General features: G+C 45.4%; 1 protein-coding gene across 1 annotated transcript in view; it reads right to left on the reverse strand.

The window, feature by feature from the left end:
* The window catches only part of KIAA1549L (KIAA1549-like ortholog), a 196,712-nt gene that overhangs the window by 68,603 nt on the left and 101,224 nt on the right, over positions 1-26,885 (reverse strand). The window contains exons 5-12 of the mRNA XM_012725187.1: positions 25,655-26,257; positions 23,034-23,149; positions 20,668-20,887; positions 19,415-19,548; positions 16,407-16,569; positions 14,896-14,955; positions 6,823-6,974; positions 2,714-2,885 (exon numbers count right to left, since the gene is read on the reverse strand). Of these exons, the coding sequence (XP_012580641.1) occupies positions 2,714-2,885; positions 6,823-6,974; positions 14,896-14,955; positions 16,407-16,569; positions 19,415-19,548; positions 20,668-20,887; positions 23,034-23,149; positions 25,655-26,257 (1,620 nt within the window). The remainder of the gene's footprint in view (positions 1-2,713; positions 2,886-6,822; positions 6,975-14,895; positions 14,956-16,406; positions 16,570-19,414; positions 19,549-20,667; positions 20,888-23,033; positions 23,150-25,654; positions 26,258-26,885) is intronic.

Raw genomic sequence — 26,885 nt, forward strand, 5'->3', positions numbered from 1 at the left:
AGGGCAGAACAAGGCTCAAGTCCTGGCCTGTGGACACAGCCAAGCCTCTGCACCATCCCTAGAGGGCCCTAGACGCTCATCCACTAAAGACTCTGTGTGTCTTCTAACCTGATTTCCTGCCCAAGCTCTCTCCTCCCACTGCTCCCCATCAATGGCCATCAGCAAAGACCCTTATCACAACCTCTTCTTACACTCATTCACCTCTTCCTCTAAACAAAGCCAGCTCTCCCTTCTTCTTCTTTTTTTTTTTTTAAAGATTTATTTATTTGTGCATACTGAACTGGGGTACAGGCCAGAGGCTCAGGGGTGGTGAGAGGCTTCACCAGAGACAGAATGGGGAACAGAAACAGGCAGACTGACGAAGTACACTGCTGAGGGGAGCAGCGGGAGGGTCAGGAGAGGTCTGCCACGCCATGTGGTCACCTCCAGGGCAGGTGGGAATCGAACTCATGCGGAAGTGGTTTTAGATTCTCAGTGCTGTGCTTTAACCCACTGCGCCACCAAGGAGGGCCTCTCTCCCCTTCTTAACATAGAAGATGGTTGGAATGGGAGGCATGATGGAAAGGAAGAAACAAGGAACCAGGAAAAATCTCCAGCAAATGATGGGCTTGGCTGGAGGTCTAGAGGTGATGGCCACAAGGAGGGGTGCAGCTTCAAAGGAGCTGAGATTCTGAAAGAAGAGAAGTGGCCTAGATGTAGCAGTAAAGCCCAAGCAGGAGGGGAGCCCTAAGGGTCTGTTACTTTTATGGTTTGTTTCTCCATTCCCAGTGTGTATCACTGCACCCTTGCATAGATTTGTCAAAGATGCAATTCCAAGCTCTTCTGCCAACTGCACTTCATAGGCCCCAGGAGAGCAGAGAAAGCATCTTTAGGTTTCCATTGCCCAATGTACCTCTGGCACCCACAGCTCCTGTGTTCTCCTTCCCTCTGTTGCAGAAGGATGATCTGCCATCGCTCCTTGGGTCTGACCCAGTGCCAGAGCCCTTCCCTCCCATCCTATTCACTTAAGCCCTGTTTGGGTCCCCAACACCTGGATGAACCACCATCTTCCTTCTCTCCTCCCAGACACCACTGACAGAAATAGTGGTCAACTCTAGAAACAACAGTAGTTCCAGTGATTCTACTTCCCTGCTCAGAAATCTTCAATAGCTCCCACAGCCAATCATACTATCTACAAGTCTTCCCCTGCCCTGCCCTCCATAACCTGTCTCCCAATCAAATCTCTAAACCTCGCTAATCTCTTCATCTGCTCCTTTGATTCTGTGCTCCAGGCAACATAAACTTGCTTTTCAAGCACCCCCTGGAATTTTTTTTTTAAAGATTTGTTTACTTATTCATACAGAACTGGGGTACAGGCCAGAGTTGCAGGGGTGGTAAGAGGATTCACCAGAGAAAGAGTGGGAAGCAGAACAGGCGGATCAACGAAGTACACTGCTGAGGAGAGCAGCAGGTGGGTCAGGAGAAGTCTGCCACACCATGTGGTCACCTCCGGGGCAGGCGGAAATCGAACTCATGTGGAAGTGGCTTTTGATTCTTAGTGCTGTGCTTTAACCTGCTGTGCCACCAGGGAGGCCCCAAGAATTTATTTTTTAATGCATAAAAGAGCTGGGGTATAGGCCAGAGGTGCAGGGAGGTGAGAGGATTCACCAGAGACAGAGTGGGGAGCAGAACAGGCCGACTGACGAAGTACACTGCTGAGGGGAGCAGCGGACAGGTCAGGAGAGGTCTGCTGCGCCATGTGGTCACCTCCGGGGTAGGGATCAACTCATGCAGAAGTGGCTTTAGCATCTCAGTGCTGTGTTTTAACCTGCTGGACCACCAGGAAGGGCCCACCCCTTGGAATTTTAAACTTCCATCATTTGGCCCATGTGGCTCCCTCTTTCTGGAACATACAACCTCCACTCACTCTGCTGAAGTTTTAATTAAGAACACACCTTTGAAGTCTGATAGATCCAGAGTCACCCCTGGGCAGCCTAAGCACCATGTCTGCTAAGCCAGTTATATAACTTTTCTCAGCCTCTGTTTCCTCATCTGTAATCTGGTGCTCAGTAAAGCTGCTCCAATAAGAGGAGAGAACAAACAAACAAGCAAACAAACAAAAAAAACATGAAAAACAAGAAGAGTAGCAGCTTCCCTGAGACGTTACTCAAAATAACAGATGTTATTTTTAATATCTGGTCTCTATGCATTCTCTCCAGATTTCTCTTCCAGAAGGTTCTCCTCTGTCAACCTTGTGTCCTGCCTCCTTGAAGCTCTTTCCCAGAGTCTACTTCTACATTGAGTCCCTCTCTGCTCCTCAAAGACAGGGACTGGGTTCTGGGCATTTCCACAAGCCCATCACCACTGAGCACAGTTCATGAGGGACTCCACAAAAGCTTACTGACCCAAATAATTATCTTCCATTCCACAGCAGACAAACATAACCTTAGCTATGATGATTTTTCTAGCTGTTCACGAGACAATAATGATGAAAAAGAATAGGTAAGGCTTAAGGGCAAAGCATACAAATATCATTATTATAATTTTAATATTCAAAACATATCCCTGCCCCAAATATATTGCTCATATAACACAGGGAATAGCTGATTGCAGAACTTTTTAGAACAGAAATGTTTAGTTCTGGGTGCATACACCTGAGTTTAGGGAATCACTCTGATTTGCAGGAAACACTGAATGGCATTAAAAATAATGAACGCAAAGACTGTTTCCTTACGGTCAGCTTGCAGAAGGACAACATGATGCAGCGTCAAGGCCATCCTTTGGGAATCAATGGTGCTGAGGATCTTGGCAGCTGCAGTCCCCAGCAAAGGCTTCCCATTGTACAGAGTGTAGTATGTCAGCTCCGCTGGGTCCTTGGGTCCTGGCACGCGCTGCATCTTCACCATCTTTCAGAAAGAGAGAAGTCAGGTTTACAGGGACTCGTGCACCCATGAGCTGACCTCTGGCCATCAGCAGGCTCTCCTGACTGCTGAAGCCTCTTGTGGCTAAGTAGAACCACCCATGTATCTTTGACATCGATTTTTGTGTACGTCCCTATCACCAGCATCTCAAGAAGCCCCGCTATCGCTGCAAAGGGGACAGGAAGCAGACAAGGATTAAACATCTGGAAAGAACAGTCTGAGGCTGGAGAAGAAAATGCTGAAATGGTGATGTCTCCCAGCCTCCAGGGAACTCTGGCCTCATTTGAAAATAGGCCTTCACATTAATTCAGGGCATGTTAGGTTATCCTCAAACAAGATTTCTAATTTCAAATCCTGCAATTGCCAGAGAGAGAGAAAAAAAAAAATGAACTTAAACGTCTGCAATTCAAATTATCTCTGATAAAAGCAGGACGTGGAAAGTCAAAGTTCATTTTCCAAAACAACCTTTTTGTTGCTTTTCCCCTTCTGCCACAAATTACTCCTGTCATCTTTGTTTTGTTCGTACAAATCTTTTATTTATTAAAACTTACAAAATCATTGATCACACTCCTATATGGTATCATATCTTGTGATTTTCAGTTACATCCTTAAGTGGCTTTAAATATAACAAAAACATAAATGTTGATTTCTTTCTACATGGAATTCCAGGGAAGCCTAGTAAATTTATCTAGCAAGCTTTTTATTGTTAAATATTTATACTGCTACTCATTTTTATTAGCCTAACAATTGACAATTGTTATAAATACATAAAACATAAAATTTTTAAAAATAAATAATATAATAGTTTATTGTTACATCATTTTGTGCATTTTTCCATCTCAGTTGTAATCCCCGTGGGTTTCCCATCACCAAATCACCCATGTGCCATCACCATAGTGCAGTGTATTTCCCTCCCCCCACTGTATAAAACATAAATTTTAATGTGTCATGTTCTACTAGATGCATGACTCATAAACTTAATGAACCCATCACTTTTCATATTTAGGTTGTTATAAACTTTTCACTATTATAATTAACAATTGAAAAACACTATAGTATAACGTTTTCCACAATATATATAATATGTTCATAGGTTATTAAAAGCTATTACAAAAATGTTTATAGTAGCATTGTTCAAATAGCAAAAAGAACCCTGAAAATGTAAATGAGCTATTTCACACAATGCAATATTATAAAATACTATAAATGAATAAACTATGATTAGTTGTATGAATTTTGGTGACTATAAAAACTTAACATTAAGGAAAAGAAACAAATCACAGGCTGTAAAATTTTAAAACAACCAAAATCAAGTGATGTCCTGTTTTCTGATACATGTTTGGGTGATAAAATCTATACAGAAAATACAGGCATGATTTCAGAAGTGCACTCAACTCTGACAGAAAGAAGGGAGTACTGTAATAAGAAAAGACTTCTGGGGTAAGATCACGGTAATGTTTTAAATCTTTTTATTAATGTACTTGAAGTGCTACATAATTTTACACTCCTTTGTATGTACACTACTATATATAACCATTCAAAACAGATATGAGGACAGTCAAATAAAAAAAGTAGATTTAAAAATAATCTGATGAGACACTTCACAAAGAAGATCTCTGAATAGCCAATAAGTATACAAAATGTTCAATGGGGAAGTTCAAATTAAAACCATGAGACTACTATCATTTCCAAAATGGATTGACATTGTGAAGTGTAATGAGAATGTGGAATTTCACATCTGGTTTGTGGGAATGTAAAATGGTACACAATGCTATGAACCAGCTTCCCCACTGTCGTGGCCTGAGAGACCCTGTCCCCGGGGCAACATAAAGGACCATTTAATGGACACTCTGAGAAACACTATTTTTCCCCTTTCATTTTTGTGTTTATCATTATCTCCTCAAGATGAACTTCTAGGATTAAGCTGGTACCATATGAAAGATTCTTGTCTGAGTTGCTCTTGGCTTCCAGAAGGGGCCTACCCATTCACTCTCTTTGCCAGTGTCTATTTCACTCACCTGCTGCACTAAACACCACCATATCACCATCTCTGGCTGGTGAAAATGGTCTCTGGTAGCCATTAAAACTTACCTTCCTTGGATTACAAATTAAGTTAAACATTGAAAAATGTTTATTGGTCCTATGTATTTATTTCTTCATTGGGCCCAACTTTTCATATATATCCACTAAAGAAATTTAAATTCTGGACATCTAAATCTCTAATTAGAAAGATGAGGTGGCTCATCTTTTAAAATTGAACCCAAAAGAAAGCTCTCTAGGTAAAAGGATGATAGAAGCTAAAAAGTGAATTTTAGTTGGGCAACTCAAGCATGTTATTCATGTCCCTCATGGGAGAGGAAAGAGGAAAAGTGTTAATACAACCAGGTAGAAGGTGATGTGAACATTCAAATATCTAATAATTTCACTCAACTTCAACTTAATAGCAAAATCTTATAAGATTTCTCTAAGGGTGATATTAGAAGGTGATCGACAGCTTCTGTGTATTAGCATTTAACAGAAAGTAACCCGACTTGCTTTGCTCAGACTTTCTGGGGCCAAGCACACTGAATACTCAGCTGAAACCAGGAAGAGGCCTTCCTTTGAGGACACAAAGAATGTGTAAGTTTCTTGAGTTCCAATAACACCAGGCTCCTAGGGCAGCTCTTTCTTGCCCTTCAGCTGAGGCGAATCGCATTTCAGTGCCCTCAGTCTCAGGGACCCTTTTTCTGTTATTTGGAGAAGTATAAATTATAGGGCCCACACAGAACCCCATAGAGAAGAAATCACAAATTGGGCACATGAAATGAACCATCCCTTTACCTTCGGACAAGGCTAACACAGACCACCAAGACTTTTGGAATCAAAGCAACACCCACTTTGACAAGGGAACAAAGTCACCAGCTGCATGGGGACCTGGAGTCCCCCTCAGGCAAGTGTGTCCTGGAAGATGGGTAGTTTGCTTTTCAGGATTGCCTGTAGCAGATACCACAGGTGCTCTGCCCAGACCCCCTAGGCATTTATATCAATGCCAATCCCAATTCCAACAGCCAACCCCCAAATCTATGAAGTCTGCTCTTGAGGTGTTAGAACCCACTCTGCCCACCCCATGGCTGATAAGAAGTGCCTGGGTTTAACCCATTTAGCAGCGGAGGTATAAACACCTCTTTTGTCTCTTGTCTAGAAGAACTCTGAAATGTATGTTTTAGATCATATTCAGAACTTGCCCATAGATTTAAGCTTTAGCTACTTTGGTAACTACACTCCTTGTTAGCTCCATTCCTGACACTCCTGACAGCACCTTATACTTCCCCAAAAAACTCTCAGCCCTCCACTCTCCTGAGTCTCTTCCTGAGAGAACCAGCAGAGACCATGGCCGTCTCCAAGGTAGACTCAACCTCTTTAGACCCTTAAACCAGCTCAAGCAAGAATGGGAGTCTCTCACCCAGCCCTCGCCTAAATTCCTCTGTGGCTGTGTGTCCAGGATAAACTTGGAGGACTAAATAAGAGTAGCAAAATCTGGCATTAGGAATGTGGACAGCTACATGTCCATTCATGGCAGCAGAGAAAGGCCAGAAAGCACCAAGAGCTGAGGCTCCATCCTCCCAGCCAGAGTGATGAGCTATCTGTGCTTGTTTATTAAATACCTTTGTCTAATAACTATTTGCACATGTGCTGAATCTGTTCTGACACCTCTTTTCCTTGCAGTCAATCAATAGCAGTGAGACAGTCAGGGTGTGATGTGCACCCTCCTTCGTGATTTTGATGGTCATGACCATCACCCCCCAAAGCCTCTGAACAGTGCTGCCTACACAGGCCAGGCAGTTTGCAGCATGGCTGTGGCTCTCTGCTCAGTGTGACCAAGTCTCAGGAAGCACTGACCCCACACTGATTAGAAGATCCCAGGGGTTTCGTACACACCTACCTGCACAGTGTAGCTTCCCAGGGTGGTGGCCCGCTTAAACCGCCGGCCTTGTTGCTGGGACATCATGAAGAGCTGGGCCAGACGCTGCTCCATGACCCGGGCAAAGCTCTGGTTGTGCAAGCCCACCAGCGAGTTGTCCACGCCCTGCAACACTGTGAGCACAAAGCAGAGGGGCTGCTCAGAGGATGCCAGTTGCATGGGAGATCTGGAGATGCAGTGTCCACCACTTCCGCCAGCCTCACCCTGAGCCCCTGGACCCATGAGGGTTGGCCAGCCTTACCCCACTTTACCCTCACAGCAGCCCCAGAGTGGGGAGTCACCCGCCATACGTGACAGATGCTAAAGTGTTTCAGAGATTTGTTTAAGATCATAGCTAGCAAGTGCAAAAGCAGGGTTCAAGCCCAAACCAGTATAACTCCACAGCCTGGACTGTCCGCCCTGAGTCAGACGGTCTAGCAATGTGGGGTCAAATCAAACCCCCTTTTACATGGTTAGCTCACAAGAAAACACAGCACACCTGCAGGTTTGGCTCATGGGTTTTTGCAGGTACCCACTCAGAAGCTGTGGCTTTGGGCTGCCCATTTTAGTTTTCCTTCTCAGCAACTTTGCTGAGGAATCTAAGCTCAGTCCTCAGACCTGGGCAAGCTGCCCTGTTCAGGGTCCTGGTCTCTCCCCACTCTGTGGGGTCCTTTGGGAACCCACCTCCAATGACACCCAAGTCTTTCCCATGTCACAAAAGCTGAGAAGCCAAGAGGATGATGCTGGAGGCGAGGTTAAGAAGGCCTCTCCCAAACCCATAAGAAGGGGAAGCCCTACTGTAGTGGAAACCCTGTCCTTCTCAGAGGAATGGGAAGATATTCCTGAAAGGCCACATAAAAGAGGAAGTTCTCAGCAACTAAATCCAGGTTTAAAAAGAAAAATGTCACAAATCCAGCTGGTGCTGAAAGAATGGCGGTACCCAAGTGGCTAAACCTCACAGGATGTCTGTGTATTATCCTAGTGACTGTCCTCCTGAGCCCCAGCAAAACCCCGTTCTGTTAGCTTGTGAGAAAACTATGAGCCGACATCATTCCGGGGACAACCTTGACCTTCCTAATAGGGTGTCACAGAGGTGGGAGTGTGGCTGTCTTGGAGCAGCTGGGCAGTGCTACTTGGGACTGGACCTCTGTCCCTCAGTGGAGCTCCTCCATGTAGGACACCCCAGAAATGTGTCATCGCCACCTCCACCAACACAAGAATCAGTGGTACGAAGCTCCCAAAACACCTCACTGACGCTGACTTCAAGAAGGCGCTGCGTCAGCCACGACACCAGGGAGGTGAGATCTTCCCCACACAGGAGACACGCGAGATGACACAGCAGTGCAAGGCTGATCAGAAAGATGTGGACTCGCAAAGTCTGCCAAAAATCAGAGCTGCCCCCCAGTCCCTGAGCTAGCTCGGCTCTGTGTTTGCTCTTGCAGATGGAATTTACCCTCACAAATTGGTGTTCTACATTTCCTGCAGAGGATCTAATTAAATAATGAAAGAAAGAAAGAAAAAAAGATAGTCAGAGCCCCCCGGGTGCGCTCCCATGAGAGCAGGGCAGTGGAATAGAAAGAGGGGACCCGCACGCAGGGCTGTGGGGTTTTTAGCAAACTGATTGTCTTTGCATCCCAGTGCTTTTCTATAGCAAGACAATAAGGTCTACATCACAGGGAACATATTGCTAAGGGGCTCTAAGGCTGAAAAGAGGCAGATGGATGAAGCAGCTTAGCACAGTACCTGGTCCAGGGAAGGTAAATGGAGTGAAATCCTCCTCACCCCTCCCTCTCCATTGCTGTGTTCCAGCTACACCATGAGCCTCTAGAGACAACAGCTGAGGCATTCATGTGGTGGGGCCCAGGCCAGAAAACATTATCAAATCTACCCAGCACTCTTTTTAAAAGATATCTCTGAAGTAAATCAAAAGGATAGAAAGAAATGAAAATTCAACAGAATCATCCAAAAGTCATTGAAATTTTTCTTGTTCTCCTTTCTTCTAAACATTCATTGCAAGTCTGGTAATTCACCTTAATGTCATAGTAATCAGAGATTTGATGCTGAATCTTGATCCTAAAGCATTTTTTAAAAAAGATTTAATTATTTATGCATACAGAACTGGGGTACAGGCCAGAGGTGCAGGGGCAGCGAGAGGCTTCACCAGAGACAGAGCGGGGAGCAGAACAGGCAGATAGATCTACGAAGTACACTGCTGAGGGGAGCAGTGGGCGGGTCAGGAGAGGTCTGCCATGCCATGTGGTCTCCTCTGGGGCAGGCGGGAATCAAACTCATGCGGAAGTGGCTTTAGCTTCTCAGTGCTGTGCTTTAACCTGCTGCACCACCAGGGAGGGCCCTAAAGCATTTTTTAAAATCTATTTTTTAACCTTGACATCAAGGTAGAAACCATTTAGGAAAAATGCAGTTTATGTGTTTTTTTTCCACTGTCTCAAAATAATTTAAAAAGGAAGAGTGGAGAGAAAAGAATGAAGGAGAAAGGGGATTTCAATAACTAAGTCATCCTAGAACTGTGTGGTCACTGACTGTAGGGACGATGACCTTTTTCTGTCTACCCCAAAATTCCAGTCCTTCCTCCAAGTCCTTTGGGAGCACACTTTACCCCAAACACACAAACACTGCCCCCAAACTAAAATCAAAAAGGCTACAATTTTCATCTTCGTAAAGACTGATGCTTACGTAGCTTGGGCCACGTAATACGAGCTTCCATTTAACAGAGTCTGCTGTATCACTGCCCTTCCATGGACCACAAAAAATCCAAAAAAATCCACAGGTGTTACCATCACATTCCCTACGGGGCCAGATCAAGCCAATGACGACAATATACAGAGAATGGTGTTAACCAGCACGAGGCAGAAGTAAAACCCACAACTCTGCCTGAGAAATTCCTTCTTTTAAACCATAAATGCCAAATAATCCCCTTGGTAGGCATAAAGCATCTCTCGTTCTAGGGCCCTTATGGGGGCTCTCAGTTCATCTGTCAGCCCCGCAAAGAAGACAAGCACTCACACACTGTTCCCACTGAAGCAGGTCAGAGAGGCCCCGGGCGCACCCTTGACAGCATCACACTGAAGAGGGGCCAGCCAACCTCCTGCCCCCAGACAGGAGAGCCGTGATCCTGCTAGCTCAAAGATGTCCCTCTAGAAGAAAGACAGAACCAGCGACTGAAGGGTCACTTTTAAGTTGGTCTCTCCCGATCCCTGGACAAGAGTGAGAGGGACACACGGACAGTTAAGGGGTGGGGTGTCATCGTGAGATGATTCAAGGGCCAGCATCAAAGAAAGGGAACGAGGCAAGAAGCCTCCGAGTGGTGAAAGGTCCCAGAATAGGCAGCAGGGACGGTTGTACAACCCTGTGAATGACCTTCAGGCTGCTGTCTCATACACTTAAAAATGGTGAAAGTGGCAACTGTTTTTTTTTTTGTTTTTTAAAGATTTATTTATTTATTCGTACAGAACTGGGATACAGGCCAGAGATGCGGAGGGTGAGAGGCTTCACCAGAGACAGAGTGGGGAGCAGAACAGGCAGACCGACGAAGTACACTGCTGAAGGGAGCAGCGGGCGGGTCAGGAGAGGTCTGCCAGGCCATGTGGATCTCCTCTGGGGCAGGTGGGATTCGAACTCATGCAGAAGTGGCTTAAGCTTCTTTGTGCAGTGCTTTAACCCGCTGCGCCACCAGGGAGGGCCTGAAAGTGGCAACTTTTATGTTATGGGTATTGAACCACAATTTGTAAAATTGATAGAGAAAAAGCCTCCATGGAGTTCGGGAGGCTGAGATGCATCACCTCTGCTTGCAAAGAAAGCAGCTGGCGAAAAGCTGGAGGTTGGAGTCAGGAGCTGGATGTGAATCCTGGGACCCTGTACTGAGCGTCTTTAGGCAAGTCTTGGAGTCCCTCTGGGCCCTGCTTCATCTGAAAACATGGGGTCATCACCTACTCCTGACTTGTCATTATGCAGAACAGTGCTTCAAGGCTGGTACTCTAAGGCACTGGGGAGGAGGCCCCTAAGTGGAGGCTGCAGCTTTTGTTTACATGGGCCTCTTCCTTTGCTAGACACACCCTCACCAAAGGAAAAAATAAAGTGGGAACCACAGCAATGTGTTCCAGGATGGTGGCCCCTCCCCCTCACCCCTGGAGCAGGGTGACAGGCCACCCTCTGGCTCCTGGCCCTCTCCACCCACGCGGGAGGGAGTGTCTCACGGTGACACAGAGCAGCAGGGGGGCTTGGACCCTGGCATGGGTGCCCAGGGAGACACAGCGCCTTGGCTCATCAGCCCGGGTCCTGGGTGGCCCCATCAGCCCTTCTGACTCAGCTTAGAGGAGGTGGAAAAGTCCCAGTTGTGCTCAAAGAAGCTCTGTCCAGAGACTCAGAGGATTTCATCACTTATTCCTTCTCTATGTGCAGCTCTGTTGGGCTCTAAAATTCCAAGGCTCAGGTCTGGTTCAGTCTTCTGTGTTCAAGCTGAATGACTTTCTTCCTGGGTGAATCCCAGGAATACAAGCAGAGCAGAGAGAACTTTAAATATGCAGCTATCTTCTCATTCCAAAGATGAGAGCATGACGCCCAGAGGGCCTGCATGACTTGCTCAAGGCCCCAGTAGGGTGGTAAACAGTAGAGCTAACACCAGAAGAAATGCTGAGACCACTGGGTGGGCACATGGTGACTCTGGTGGGTGACATTAGACACATGGGCAAACCTAACACAGGCTCTCACTGCTGACAGGCAGCACACCCTCTCCTGTCTCATATACACAAGTCTGACTGTAGCATCCAAGGCCAGTGGGCTGGGCCCTGGGTTCTCTGTAAAGAGATGTGCAGGGTTCACCCTGATTTCAACCAAACAGGGACCACACTCTGGGATGGGAGACATGTCCAGTAAGAAGCTACCTTCATAAAAGGTTAGTTGACATGAAATCAGGTTTTTATAATCCAAATTACAGAAAGGAAGCTGTTCCAACTGCTCTAGGCTGGCAGTGATGAGCAGGAGAGAGAGCTCCTGTGATGGCTGTCTGGGTGCAAAGAGCAGGGTGCTTCCTCAGGGGACTGTGGGTTTGAACAAGCTCAGCATAACTATCTGCATCTCTCAGCTCCTGATCGCCTACCCCGACTGCAAATAAAGGTCAAAGGCTGGTGGGGACTACCCACAGGATTATTCGGTGGTTGAGAGCCAAAGGCAAGACAGGAGAGTCATGCAGAAACCTGGTGCCAGACCCCAGGTGCAAGGAGCAAACCCTGAGTGCGTGAATGAGGGCCTATGCAAACTCCACCCCCTGAGATTTCTGTGGGCTCCCCCTCCATGAGTCTTGGGAGCCCAGAGCTACAATCCTAGCACACCATGAATCTGACCTGCTGAACGGGAGGTCGCTGGGAACCAGGGGTGCAGCAAGCCTGGTGTGTCACTGACATGTGAACGCATGCGCTCTCTTGCTTCTGTAGCCTGACCTGCCCCTTGGCACTGCTGGGAAGGAGATTTGGGGGAGACACGTGTAGAGACACATGGGAGATGTAACTGACACGTGGGTGAGAAACATGGGGAGGCAGCTCCTGGTCCTTGGCAGACAATGGCAGCCGCTGTCCTAACTTCACGGTGCATTACCTGGCATATTTTGAATTCTGGATCTCTCCTTCAATCCCACTTCTTTGGGACCTGCTTAATCCCTTCCGTGTGGCTCCTGCCGAAAGGTACCTTAGACTTGTGGCAAGTTTTCAAGCCTCAGCACACTGCTTCGGGTTGACCCTGCTAAGCTGGACATTCCCACAAAGGGGATAGGGAATCTGGAGAGTTTGAGTGGGAACTAACATCCTTTCTTGTCTCCTCTCTCTAGTTTCATTGATTCTATTAAAGACCTTTCACACTAAGAGTGTGCTTCCTTTGCCTTGGCGCGGCACATGGCTAACACTAGCCCTTTTAGAGCATGCACCCCTTTACAGTTTGGGGTCCATGGGTGCCCCTCAGCTGCATGCTCTAATATAGCACTGATCAACTGATCAAACAGCCAAGGGGACAGTGTAAGAAGCCACTGCTCTGGCCCTCCCTGGTGGCGCAGCGGGTTAAAGCACAGCACTGAGAATCTAAAGCCGCCTCCCCATGAGTTCGATTCCCGCCTGCCGCCTGACCCGGAGGTGACCACATGGCGTGGCATACCTCTCCTGACCCGCCCGCTGCTCCCCTGAGCAGTGTACTTCGTCGATCTGCCTGTTCTGCTCCCCACTCTGTCTCTGGTGAAGCCTCTCACCGCCCCTGAGCCTCTGGCCTGTACCCCAGTTCTGTATGAATAAATAAATAAATCTTAAAAAAAAAAAGAAGCCACTGCTCATTCTGATGACCAACAGCCATCACAGCAATGAATGAAAGGGGATTATGCAGATGAGTGGACAGAGGCTTATACCCCCAGGGAACCCTGAAAACAAGACCCCAGGTGGAGTGCTTCATTCAGGTTATGCCACCAAAAGGCAAGGTACCGTGAGCGTGAGTGGGGCAGGAGAGGCCAAGGATGTCCGTGCCCCCATTTAATGTAAATCTGCAAGTTAGAGAAGGGCTGGGAAGAGTTGCAAGTTTAAAAAGCAGTGTTCCTTGCAGAAGAAGCGTGGTTTTTGTCAAGGTTACATAACCTACTGGCTGCAAAAATATGTCGCTGGGTAAGCGTTTGTCTCTCTCTTGGGCATCAACTCTGATAGTTTTCTCTTTTTTACTCTTTAAACACATTTCTTTAGTTTGCCTTCTTTGCATGTAAAATAATCTCTGCATATCCACGCCTCTGCAGGGGAGAAAGAAATGCAATTTTCTGCAGTTGAGGCAAGTCCTCCAGCGGGCTTTATCCAGCAGGGGAATGTGTGCTCTTGAGCTGGTATTTTAGGGAAAAGCCCATTGACTGCTTGGGCTGGGAGGGAGGGGCAGGGAGGAGACAGGCAAGGGAGGAAGGGAGGTTTAAGACGGGCCTGCTTGTACAGCCACATCTGCCAAGACTTGCAGGATCTTCTTCCCTCCTTATTACAGGCAAAACTTTGTGCCCCAAAATTCACGTGCTGATACCCTAACCCCCAGTACCTCAGAATGTGTCTGTATTTAGAGACAAGGCCATTAAAGTGATGGCTAAAGTCAAATGAGCTCATGAAGATGGCCCTAGTCCCATCTGACTGGTGTCCCAAGAGGAAATCAGGACACAGACACACTCAGGGAGGACCAAGTAGGCACAGAGGCAGATGGCAGAGGCCTCTCTCAGAAGAAACCAGTTCTTCCAACACACTGACAGCAGCCTTCCAGCCTGCAAGGAAACAAGTCCTGGTTGTGTCAGCCACCTGGTCTGTGGTCCTTGGCTAGAGCAGCCCCAGGAGACCAGTGCCCTCCTGGTGCCATCCTGTCCCTCCCCTTCATGTCTGGACTGGTCACTTTTCCTCCTTCAAATATCTGTCCCCTCTGTGTTCCTACTCCGCTTCTCTAATTTTCAGAGCTACTGTCTGGCTTTTGAAAAACACAAACAAGAAATTTTCTTTTCTTTTGCTGTTCACAAAGCTCAGCTAAGAAATGTCAAGGGAAAAAAAAAAAAGAAAATGCCACCAAAACAGGCTTCTACTTCCATCCGCCCTCACTGTCAGGACACGCCTGGACTCTGCCAGGGCTAGTGTGGGTGTGGGCCTCCTGCCAGGCTGGAGGGAAAAAAAGTGCACGCCTGGCATTCCTCTGACTTTCACTTGGATTTTGCAGGACGGTGCAGAAAGGCCTACCATCTTCAGACAAATGAGCGTCCACAGGAATAGGCCCTGGGTGTGCACAGGTTAACACTGTTACCTCCTGCTAACTGGTCCTCCTTTTGCAGAGAGGAAGCTACGGGGTGGGACCCCCAAGATGCCTGTTTTGAACTATTTATGAGTCATTTTCATTGTGATGCCTGTTCTCATCTCAATTTACTCCACCCACTTCTATCCTGTGGAAATAACTCCTTGACCTTAGAATGCAGACCAACGAAAAGATGCCAAGCATGCAATTTCAAAAAACCTCTCAACCTGATAGAGTCAAAGGGGAAATGTTAAAAGAGGTTACCTGTAATGACCCAATAGTCTCTGGTTGTTTCTGATATATCAAGGTTGGGATATTCCAGCGCTGCAATAAACCAAAAGCACACCAAATTACTTACATGGGTTTCATATGTAAATGCCGTTCAGGGAAATGAATACAGGCAATAAAGAAGTGGGCTGCTAAATCCTGCTCTATCACTCTTGGGAACTCTGGGACACACAGTCCAAAATGACACAGACAACTCACTCAGCAAAGAGCTAAGTTGCAAATGTAGAGTTTTCTAAGGTTTATGGGCTTCTTTTGGATTTTGCATCAAAATCTTAAGTGGAACATCTTCATGATCTAGACTGACAGCTAGAAACTATCTTAGCAATATAGCTTCCCCTTTAGAAACTATCCAGCCATCACTAACATTTTTAGGAATGATTATCTCTTAAATGGATTGTCCAGTATCAAGCACTGGGTTTAGTATCAAATGCTACTTGTAACAAATGGTCTTATTTCTTTGCAAGTGTGGTAGACATCAGAGTTAATCTAAGAAAAAGGCTTAGCACAGTGCCTGGTACATAGTGGGTATGCACGTGCTGTCATATGACATAAAGCATTCTTTATGACACCTTTCTATCCAATCCTAAGTCATCTTTCCTTTATGGAAATTCACAAAAGCTGGCTATTTATTTGCAAAAAAAAATTCAGAATGACTACTATATGTTAAATAAGTACACACACCCACACACACACACATTATCTCATTGGTTTGTATCAAAAGCGACCACAGAAGGAAACAGAAATAATTTTGCTAATATGCTTTTTTAAAAAACTTGCCCAGTGACCTTGAGAAATGTAGCAATGATTAAATTTTAGACCACAAATCTTTATGTCCCCTTTGGCCACCAAGTAAGTATTTGGGTACAAAATGTAGGCTGCATCGTCTTCAAAGTCTATGCCTGCTGCATTGCAATGAGCATTATGTAACTGAAGCATTAGAGGAAGATGAGGCCACAGACTATGGGGACTTCAGCAAGGGAAGTCACGATGCTGATCACAAGTGAGTTGCATTATGATCACTGTCGGCAGTGCAAGGTCCGAAGCCTGGGAGCACCTGCTGATGGCAGAAGCATGGGAAACCATAGCAACCAGATTGCTGGGAGGACAAGTGCCCTGCCAGGCAGTTATTGCAAACTCAGAAGGTAGATCGCTTGGCTTCAAATTCCAGGTTCCCGGTCTCACAGGTATGTTCAAATAGGCATCTTATTAAATCTCTTAGTGCTTTAGTTTTCTCCTCTGCAAAACAGCACTATTTTTGCACCCAACTGATAGGGTGATTGAGAGGATTAAATGACACAAGCGGTAACTGAAGGGTAAAGTGAGGCCACAGTGCTTTTTTTTCAACATGCAATCAAACTCACTTATCTTGGTGGTAGTTACATGACAATAGAATTAGTATGCAGCCTGTCATGATAGCTGTGTTTGCTAAATGGTGAAAGGCCTCTGGGAAAAATGACAGAAGCTCCATGTGACATTCTCATACTCACGTTCAGCGATGGTGAGTGGAGGGTAGGTGAGGTAGAAACCCACCAGCTCGGCCGAGAGCTGGCGGAGAAGGCTGCTGGCGACCGTGCCGTTGAGGAAAGAGCTCTGATTGCCCACCACGTACACCAAGGTGACTGTCTGGGAGGCGTTGGACGTAGCCACAATCTGGATTGACACAGGAGGAAAGGGGAGGGAGACATGCCAAATAAGATGAGGGTCTGTTTCGTGGAGGCTGTGGGAGAAGTTTAAGCAGAAGTTGAAGATAGGAATGAAAGGGAGGTGGAGAAAGAGCAAGGAAGAGACAAGAATAACAATAGTCACCATTTACCAGCTGCTATGTGCTGGGCACTGACATTATCTCATTTCATCCTGACCACAGCCCTATGAGGTGATCTCATTTGCAAATGAGGAAACTGAGGCCCAGAATAATCAAGGCCCAAGGTATAAGTAATAGAGCCAGGATGCAAACCCACTCTGGTTGTAGATTTTAGCCACTAGTGTGTGTCTCTTTTCCGGGGGTTCAATTGTCTTCTAGGTTACTTTTATAGCTCTAAAAATACAAAGAACAGAGAAATATTAAATTTACAGAGGGCTTAACTGCAGTTAAACTCAGGGAATGTTTAAGTTGAAAAGACAGAGGAGGTACATATTTGATCACTAATCTAGTAATGAACAGAGTACCAGAACCTGATTATGCAAGGAATTCAGAAATACAGTTTCTTTGGAGATCTCTTAAATTTCCTTGTGGCCCATTAATTCAACATAGGATATGTAAATATTACTATGAGATGATGTGACATTCTTCTAGCATTTTGTTTAAGTCAGCTTTTTAGTTACTGGAAAATTAAGTTTTTGGAATCAACACACAGGCAAAAATATCCCACAGGTGAGATGTGAATAAATAGATTCAGTCCTTCAATTTTGGGAGGCCGCCTCTGTTGGGTTCTGTGCTGGTGTCTACCCCTTTCTCCTCCAGATCCATTCCCTACCCCCAACTCATCCTGCTCAGGGCTCTCAGTTGGCTCCTTTGCCCTCTGAAGTCAGCCAAAGGGACCTTGGGAAGGATGTAGGAAAGAAGGAGTAGTCAAGAAGAGTTCATGAAGAAATCCTGTAAGCACCTGGATCCAATTGTACTGAAGTAAAATAAGCAATAAACCTTTCAGTTACATAAACCAATCACTACCTCTTTTTGGTTAAGCCTTGGGTGCTTGGATTCTATCACCGGCCATCAAAAATGTGCTAAGTAAGTCTACTGTAATCTAGCCCCGATATCAATGATATCCTAGTAAAACCTTATATAAACAATGTCACATTTGTGCCCCGCAATTATATTATCTGCATTAAAATGGCAAGTTATTAATTATAAAACCAGATTCCAGAAAAATGTGTGTCTAGAGTGTTACTAAATCTGGGTAACAACTTTGCTCTGGCTTCCTGTCAGCCAAGTCAAAAAGTGAAACAAGGTTAATAAAAACAATTCACCTCATTATTCACTTCAACAGGTGCTAATGAATCTAAACTCTATTTAGATGCAATTTCAAATTACCATTTGCAGTCATTTCCAAGGAAGATGTTACTTGCTTTCATAAATTTCATCTCATGGCTCATGACTATTTTACCACACCATAGGACAGGCTTCTTAAGGCTAACCACAGTTTATTTATCTTCGCGTCTCTACCCATGCTGAATAGCAGGCGCTCTTAAAGTCTGTGCTTCTAGAATACAATTAGAGTATTCTCTGCTGCCACACTAGACTCATCCAGCTCTGACAGTCACAAATCCAGTAAGAAAAATATCTCCCATAAAAGAGCTGAGTCATACTCCTTACATAAATCTTACATCTGCAACACTTTTTTTTTTTTGCAACACTTTTTTTAGATCTTAGTCTAATATAAACCAAGTTATAATGAGATACTTCCATGTACACTTAGGATGACTCTAGAAAAGGGAAGTTGCTGCATCATAATCAAATTATATGCTTTCTATTTCATATGTTGGCTTTGCTGGTAATTCACTGATATTAAATGTCAAATTCAAAACCACTGGATTTAACTGCAAAAGATTTAGTTTAGTTAAAAACAGAATCGCTGGGTAGTGCAGTTGGAGAAAGCTGGGGGGCTTGATGGACATCCAGCAGTCTGGCACTAGTGAGATGTTATCTGTATCACTGCACAGGGTGGGTCTGAGAAAGGCCTTTGGAAGCATATCTAACATAAACTCAACACACAGTAAAACAGGAGTAGGAGTTGCCTGGGAAAGAACTCATGTGTCTGCCAAAAATTTCATCAAGAATCCCACTTTCACACTGCACTGATACAGACATGCATGGTGGGTAGGACTGTGTATGGGCTTTGATTCTATTCTTTATGCCATTCTTTACCAACCTTGTGACTTTCTGGAAATTTCTCAGGCTCTATCTGAGTTCCCTTTTCTGTGAAATGGGGATAATAATACTTCAGAAGGCTGACTTGAGTACTATGTACCCAAACATTGGTAAAGCCTTCGCACAGTTTCTGGCACATCGTAAGCCCTAAATACAAAATGTGTTTAAATTAAGACGATTGCTCATGTGACTGTCTGAAAAATAACTCAGTGCAAATCACAGATGAGGCAAATCTTGATGTGATAGCTATTTAGAATGGATTCATTGTACATAGACATTTGGCATCTCTTCTATAGTATACCTACCTCTGCTTTTAAAATCAATCGAAGTATCGGGCAGATCTGAGGAAGTGTCACACAGGAAAGCAAATGTAAATCTAAATCACAGCAGGTACATAGCAACATGGCACCCTCCTGTCAGGGCAACACCCCAGTCCTCCTCATCATCTGGGGCCAGACTGGACTCAGTGGGCCCAGAGTGACACCTTCTCAGGTCTCTACCATGTACCCAAAGGACAAAGGTACATTTACACCAAGTGACTTTGACATGGGGGACCATGAGTCTTGCCAGCATGTATAGCGGGCTTGGTCTCCGCCGATCACATAGATGAAGTGCCCTTCTGCTTACCTGAATCGTCAGGTTGCTTCTGGTATTCAGGACTTTCCCCTCAGCATCCTGGAAGGCCTTCTGTAGCCGCTGCTCCATCGTCTGAGCAAACTTGCAGGACTGTATGTTGTCGGATTGGCTCACAAACTGCAGCACTGCAATGAGAGTCAGAAATCAGTGCTCACCACAGTTCTGCATCTTAGTCCCTTGTACTTACTGCAGGCACGATGTAACACAGCATGATTTTACATCAGAGAAATTAGGCAAATAAAGACAGACACGGTTGGCTGTAGTTTTGAAAGTGGCTCTTAACATGGTTAATAACAGAAAAATTAAATGCATTATCGCACCAGAGATTCCCTCCCGTGCAAAGGGTTTTGTGATTTTGTTTGAATGGAGCATGTAGACATCTGCTCTAGGATAGACAAAAAAAAAAAAAATCCTACACAAAAAATATCCTACAGGAAATCAGGCCTCCTATTTCTTTGGAGGGGAGGAATAATCAATTCACTCACTTACTAAGTTGATAATCTTTCAATTTCAATGGTTTCTCTGCTCTCATGGTTTACAAACCACAACAGCAGAAATCACCAGGGAGCTTGACTGAAAGAAAGATTCTGAGGCCTGAGTCTGGAGATTCTGATCCAGAAGCATCTAGAACACACTGGTCCAAAGCACAGATTGTATGGCACTTCAACTCTTATCAGTGTTCAATGTAAGAGAAAAAAACATAAAAAATGCAGTGCTTGGTACTCCTAAGTACTAATTATATAAGTTGGGAAGAAAGGCTCCTATTGGAGGAAGGTTTCTAATAACTCCCGGGTTGGGAAGTATAGACTGATGTGTAGGGACCCTGAATATGTGATTAGCAAAGCCCTTTGCGGAAAGCACACAGGGACTTAGGAAATGCCAGAATAGAGAGCAATGGCAATCTTAGTTTTATTAATGAAGTACTATTGTTTTACATCTTTGTTAACATTTAAATCAGACATGTTTCTCTCCTTAGTGTGGTCATCATTGCTCTCCCACCACCACCCATAGCCTCCACCACTTTGGCAATGGGATTTTTAAACAGGTATTCTCTTGCTACTGTCTGAGAATAGGAACACTTTTTTTTTTTACATCGTTGTTCATGCGCCACTCAGGTATAGTCCCCATAAAATCACTACTGTCAAGACACCGGTGAACCATCACCATAGTACCTTGTGCTCTTTCCTCCCCTATTTCGATCCCTCCCCCCTCTCCAACTCACCCTCCCAGTCTAAGTGACTTGCCTGTTTTCAGCTGGAAGGAGCTAGCAGGCTGGGGATTCCAGGAGGAGGCTAGGACTGCCACAGACTGCAAGTTTGGGGTATGTTGCTTCAGATCTGCAGTGACGTTGCTGACCCCATAAACAGCCAGCATTTCGGTCACCACGGCAGGCAAATACACCAGCCTCCCTCTGGTAGCGTAATACCCAACTGTGACATTATGAGAATGTTCCAGAATGTCCACCTACAAAACAAATAAACCCACAGAACTTAGTGCTTATTTCCACGGTACTTAAAGTTATTCTCAGTGTTTGTCAGGACTACAACTGTTATTTAGATTTGGGGGGAGGGGATTGGAAGCTCTCATTCAACACACACATAACAATCATATAAAGCATGCATAGATTGGAAAGTTTCAAACTATCAGAATACATCAAAACTTATACCAAACCTAAATGGAATAGAATTAAATCTGTAGGTTTTATTTCTTGGTTTTTGGTTTTTTATGCTTTAAGTGCCTCCATTTAACCCTGTGAACACTAGTTATCAACCAAGAAGGCGGACAGGAGATTTCCAGGAAATGGATTCCTCGGGGAAACAGCTTTATTATATTTCTCATCATTTGTGAACACTAACAGAAAGAAATGATAAACTAAGGACACCTTCAGAACAAGAGTCACTCAGGAAATTAGGTGAATTCCTCTCTTTAGAAGCCGAGAGAAGAATCATTCAGACCTGACTCTACTCTTGGCTTCTAACTTGGTCCAAGATCAAGATGGGGAAGGGCCATGAAGCGTCTCTCTTGCCAGTGAGCCCTAAGATTCTCTCTTACAGCTGATGATCTGAGCTCCTTCTGATCCAACTAATGATCTTGAGACTTTAGATTTTATTCTTTTGTTTTGCTTTCTTGGTGTTGCATATTAATGGTTCAGGTGCTTTAAATACCCATTATTGGTGCTTTTCTCTCTTATTCTTCTTGCACGGCCATCACTAGTGTCATGCCTATTTGCCAAAAAAACCAAGACAACAGGTTTTACAACAGGCTGGCTGTGCCTCGGGACCCTCCAAAGGATCCTCACAACTTTGTTCCCTAAAGGTGGGGTTTGAGACCATTTTCTTTAAGTAGGACAAGAGATATTTCTGGTTGTTCCTAACACAGCACTAAAAAGCACCAAACCATCGGATGAGGAAGTGACTTCCCCATCAATCCCCCTGATTACTTAAGGAGCAAGGCTCAGCTTGAGGATTATTTACTTTTGAAACCTCTAATCCTTGCTAATCATATTTTGAAACAAAGGTAATACTCTCCAGCTTGAATTTAACAAGTTATTTTCATAATATGATTACTTTCTATCTGTGGCAAAGACTCTTGACTTTCATTGAGGGCGGTAATATCAAAACATCTTTGAAAAGAAATGTATTAAGGTTTTTTTTTTAAATAAGTAGATTTCAAAGCAACTAATGTATATGAATTGGCACAGCAGTCTCTAAGGATAGGCAGAAAAGGCCAAACTGAAGGCAGTTTGCAAATGGTTAAATTTAGTGGAAACTGTACCTAGTAACCAAAAGGAAACATTCACATTTTCAGCTTTCAAATAAAGTTTCTGGTGCAGAAAGCACTGGTCCCAGATGTCGCTTGTGAAATTCTTTTTTTTTTGGATTAGATAACAGAGTTTGATTATGACCAATCAACGATGTACCAAACCTTATTTCCAGTCTGTGGTGTGCTGGGGAAGGGGCAGTAAGCCCAGTGCAGCTGAGAACAAAACGTCAAAGGAAAAAGTGGTGCAAAGGGTTGTCTACTGCCTGCCAATCCTGTTTACAGCTTTAAAACTTGGAATCAAACCAAAGGCGGAGAAAGCAGACCTCTATCACTGGGACATGCCATCAGAATCAGCTAGCAGTTGTTAAACAGCACTTGGCATAAAAGTGTTTGGAGGAGAAAAATGTTTACTTCCCCGTCTGTTCTTAGCAATTTAAGCAAAGCTGGACTTTATTTACGAGTCAGAATAATTTTTAAATGTCCAGAAATAAATCACTAGCTATTTACAGGGCTGAGGAAGATACAGGAAAAAGCAATGATGGTTTCTAGAGAATTAAATTAACAACATTAAATACTATTCCCAAACAAGGGGATAACGGACAATTTAAAAGAGTATATCCGTGCTAAAAAAATCTCGACATAAGGCAATTAGACTCAATTTATCATCTCAAAATTTGACCTTTCTCTCCAGCCACCACACATTAGCTATTTGCCAAAATGAAGAAAGATCCTCCTTCTGGCAAGTGAGCTTATGGCTCTCAGGGAGGAAGAAAACCATCAAAGCATATTCTGGACCCAAAAGGAAGATATGCCTGCATTAGTGTGATCATGAAAGCAAGGGGCTTACATGGGCCGAGACGTCATTCTGGTGGAAAGCCTTCCGCAAAGCCTGCGTGAGCCCTTTGGCTACACTGAACTTCAAAGAGTCACCGAAATGTCCTCTCCTTTGGGTCAGAAAGAGAACTGTGGGGCAAAACAGAAGCATGTCATTGGGGAGGTGCCCAGCTAGTTACCCAGCCCTCCTGACCCCAGCAGACACCACCTCCTGCAAGTTCTGAGCAACACTGCTGAGCACAGGTCTAACCAGAGAGAGGGGTGGCTGTCCCCCCCCACCCCCCGGAGAGAGGGGAACAGCTCTGCTGGCCCCCAACAAGTCCCAAGGAGAAGTGGTCCCAGTCTCCTGCACGTCTCCAGGGCAAAGGAAGTGAGTGTGTGGGTGGCGCATCCATGGCCAGGAGACTAGCGCTGCCTCTCACCTTGACAGTCTGGATGAGCAGTGCCTGCCCCTCGGATCTGCCTGCAAGCACATTCCAGCTGCAGCATTCCCGGAAAGCAGCTTAGATGCAGGCCCTGAGCTAGGGCACAGACCTAGCCAGTGCAACCAGCCTGAGGAAGGAAAGCGCCTTCCACATTCCCCCACACAAGAGGACGGTGACAGGGATAGTTCCCTGGGATGGAGAGGAGGCAGCTGCATGTGACAAGTGCTATTTGAGGGGAAGCCAAGGATACTGGAGGCCCCAGGAAGGGTAAGGGGGCTGGGGGCAAGAGATGGTTTCCTCAAAGAACTGATGGTTCTGCGAAGTCCTGAAGGACAATGGGAGTGATAGAGGACAAGGAGGGGGAGACTTCCCACCAGTTTTAGCAGAGAGAAGCCCACGTGCAAAGGTACAGAGGAGAGAAGTGAACTATTTCCATGTACATGGGTTTGGCCTCAAGGCAATGCAAAGTGAAGGGTTTTAAGCAACAGTCTGCATTTTGGAACTTTCCCTTGACTGAACAGATTGGGAGGTCAGGGAGGGGAGGTGGGGGTGGTTCCTAAAGACAAAGAGATGAATTTGATTGCTGTAGAAATTTAGCTGAGCCATGGTGACAGTGAACTAAGGAAGTGGACAGCAGGAGGTGGAACAGGAAGGGCTTGGTGGTTGACTAGGTGTGCCTAGGGTGAAGGGGATTAAGGAGAATGTCCCATTTTTCCACATCTAGGTGACTAGGGCTGCCTGTCACTCAGAGGAGGAGGCATAGATCTAGAAGGAGAGGGGGGAGGGGAGCGCAAAGCCAGATGGTATAATTTCTTGAGAAATAGAAAGAGATACTATACTTTCTGCTAGGCCTAGTTTCACAATTACCCGTTTTAGAATGGGGTATATCTCAAGATATAATTTCATTTAATTCTTTGTGGGGCGAGAGGAAGGCGGGATGCGAGCATTCAACATTGGCATGCTCTTTCAAATAACAAGCCTAATGCTTTTTATAGCAAACACTACCACACTATTAAAAGCACCCGATGTCTTCAAGGCCTGCTTTGCTGCAACTGGGTGGTGGAAGCCAAAGAGACAGCACCCTCAGGCAGAGAAAGACAAATACCATGAGATCTCCTGCAGGTAGAATCTTAAAGAACAAACCAAAAACACCCTACCAAGCTAAACTTAATACATAGACTATGTTGGGGCTGCCAGAGGAGAGAAGTGGGTGAAGGTGGTTAAAAGGTATAAACTTCCAGTTATCAATAAGTTCTGGGGATATAAGGTATAGAACAGTGACCTTTGCTAGCAGTCTGATACTAGATATTTGGAAGTTACTAAGAGAGTTTTTAAATAAGTTGTATCATGAGGAAAAAAATTAAGTATGCATAGCACTGGGTATGAAGTGGGCTCAGTGCGGTGACCAGTTCACAGTATATACAATCATCAAATCATCCTGGAGCTAATATAATGCTGCATACCAACTACAACTCGATCCAAAGAAAATCTGAAACAAGATCCACTGGGCAACAACTTCTCTTTATGTAACTAATGAGCATTTCTGGGGGATGTGCTTTAAAACCATGCAAATGCTCCTTTGTCATAAACCAACTAACCAATAAAATCAGTGAATATTAAAATTACCCAACTTTTCCAAGGTTCCTCTTTTAATATCAAGAGATGGCAAAAGTGTCCTGCAGCTGTCCTTTCAGTATCTGCTAATTGAGAAAATACAGAATTTCTGGATTCTGAAGCATTCCAAGATTCTGTACTTTAGGAATCATCATTCATTCAGGTGAGACACCACTGAACTTGCTCTACCAGAAAAACGTGGTGCACATTTGCTTTTTCAGCCTCCTGGCAAAGCTGGTTCCCCAGGGCCCTCTGACATTGGGGTGGGCCCCAGGACTGGAATCGCTTCACTTGAGGGCAGAAGCTCTGACCTCAGCACTGCTGACACTGGGTTGGGTTAGCCTGCTGTCAGACTGTCTGTGAGCTGCAGGGCAGTTAGCAGGTGTCCTGGCGTCTGTCCTGCTAGGTGCCTGCAGAGATTCCCTCCCCCCTAAGCTGTAGACACCAAAAATGTCTCCATTTTTGTGCAAAGGTCTTCTGGAGGAGCACAGCTGACCCCAGGTTGAGAACCACTGATCTCAAAGCTGATTCTAGTACATCTCAGCCCTGAATGTGCTTGCTGCTTTCAAGTACAATCAGCACGGCAGGCCCTTACCTGTCTTCACCAGGAGCTTAGTGGACATCTGGCACTCCAGGCTGGACGCCATTTTTCCAGTTGTGACCACTGCAGTTGACACAGCAGGAAGAGCAGCATTTGTGTTTCCTGTCAGCACAGGGGGCAGCCGGGTGGCCCTTACCGGCGCAGTGATGGAGGTCAAGGCGGCTGTGATTGTCAGTGGGCGTGTGGTGGACACCCTGGGCATGTCTGGGTTGGTGGGGTCTGGAAGGCCCGGGTGCATGGCTTGTGGCTTCCTGGGGAGGTGTGTTGTGGACAACAGGCCAGAGGCAGTGCCCGTGTTCCCTTGCATGGCTGTGTGGGTGCTCATGGTGTGCGATGTTCTTGCAAACATGTAGGTTGGCGTGAACGAGAAGGCTGTGTGGACTGCTCCTGGTGTCACCTTTGGGCCCGATGCTGCACTGTTTGAGACATTTTTAGCTAGAGCAGCGCTCTTGACTAATCCTGAGGCCATGGCCGCAGGACCACTACCAGTGCCCTTTGCCACTAGGGCCGCTGACAGCGCCGGCAGGCTTGATTTCTTCAGAAACAATGTGGCAGCTGCTGGCGTGGGTCCTCCCTTGGATGACACCGAGGAGTTCACTAGGAAAAGAGGAAAAACAAAGCTCATCAATGACCTGGAACACACACACACATCACTTGTGATGAAGAGATGTAAATTACGGGTTTGCTGGGGTTAAAAAAAAAATCTCCGTGCTCTACAATTTAGGCTAAACAGCTTTAGGTTCATTAAGTCGATTAACCATAACAAGATTGCCACTTAAAGCAAAGCTAGGGCGGGTGATAAGGTCACGTAAATTTTGAACACTTTCAAAAAATCAAGTTGGCAGGGGATCAGTGCCATGACTGTTTGGGTTGCTAATTCATTCATCATCCTGACAGGGTATGCCTGCACCTTCTGAGCAAAGCTGGGAGTCTGTGTTGAGCTTGAAGATGCTTTGACAACAGAAGCAGTCACACCTCTTTTGGGGGAACCAGGAAACAAGCTACCTGCATTAATGGCTGCACCTGTCCATTTCTTGGGGCGCTGAGAAGCCAGCGGCACTTTGGATGGGTTCCTGAATAAGGCACTGGTTGAGAGAGAAGGCGGTTCAGCAGTCAAGTGATATTTCAGAACACTCTGGAATGTTGTAGAAGCATTCCTCACAGGAGATGGATGCATGTCGCTGAGAATCGGGAAGCTTGTATCCCTTCCCTCTGCAAACATTTC

The sequence above is a fragment of the Condylura cristata genome, unplaced genomic scaffold (genome assembly GCF_000260355.1).
Source record: "Condylura cristata isolate star-nosed mole 26May11 unplaced genomic scaffold, ConCri1.0 scaffold00015, whole genome shotgun sequence".
In the NCBI taxonomy this organism is placed as follows: Eukaryota; Metazoa; Chordata; class Mammalia; order Eulipotyphla; family Talpidae; genus Condylura; species Condylura cristata.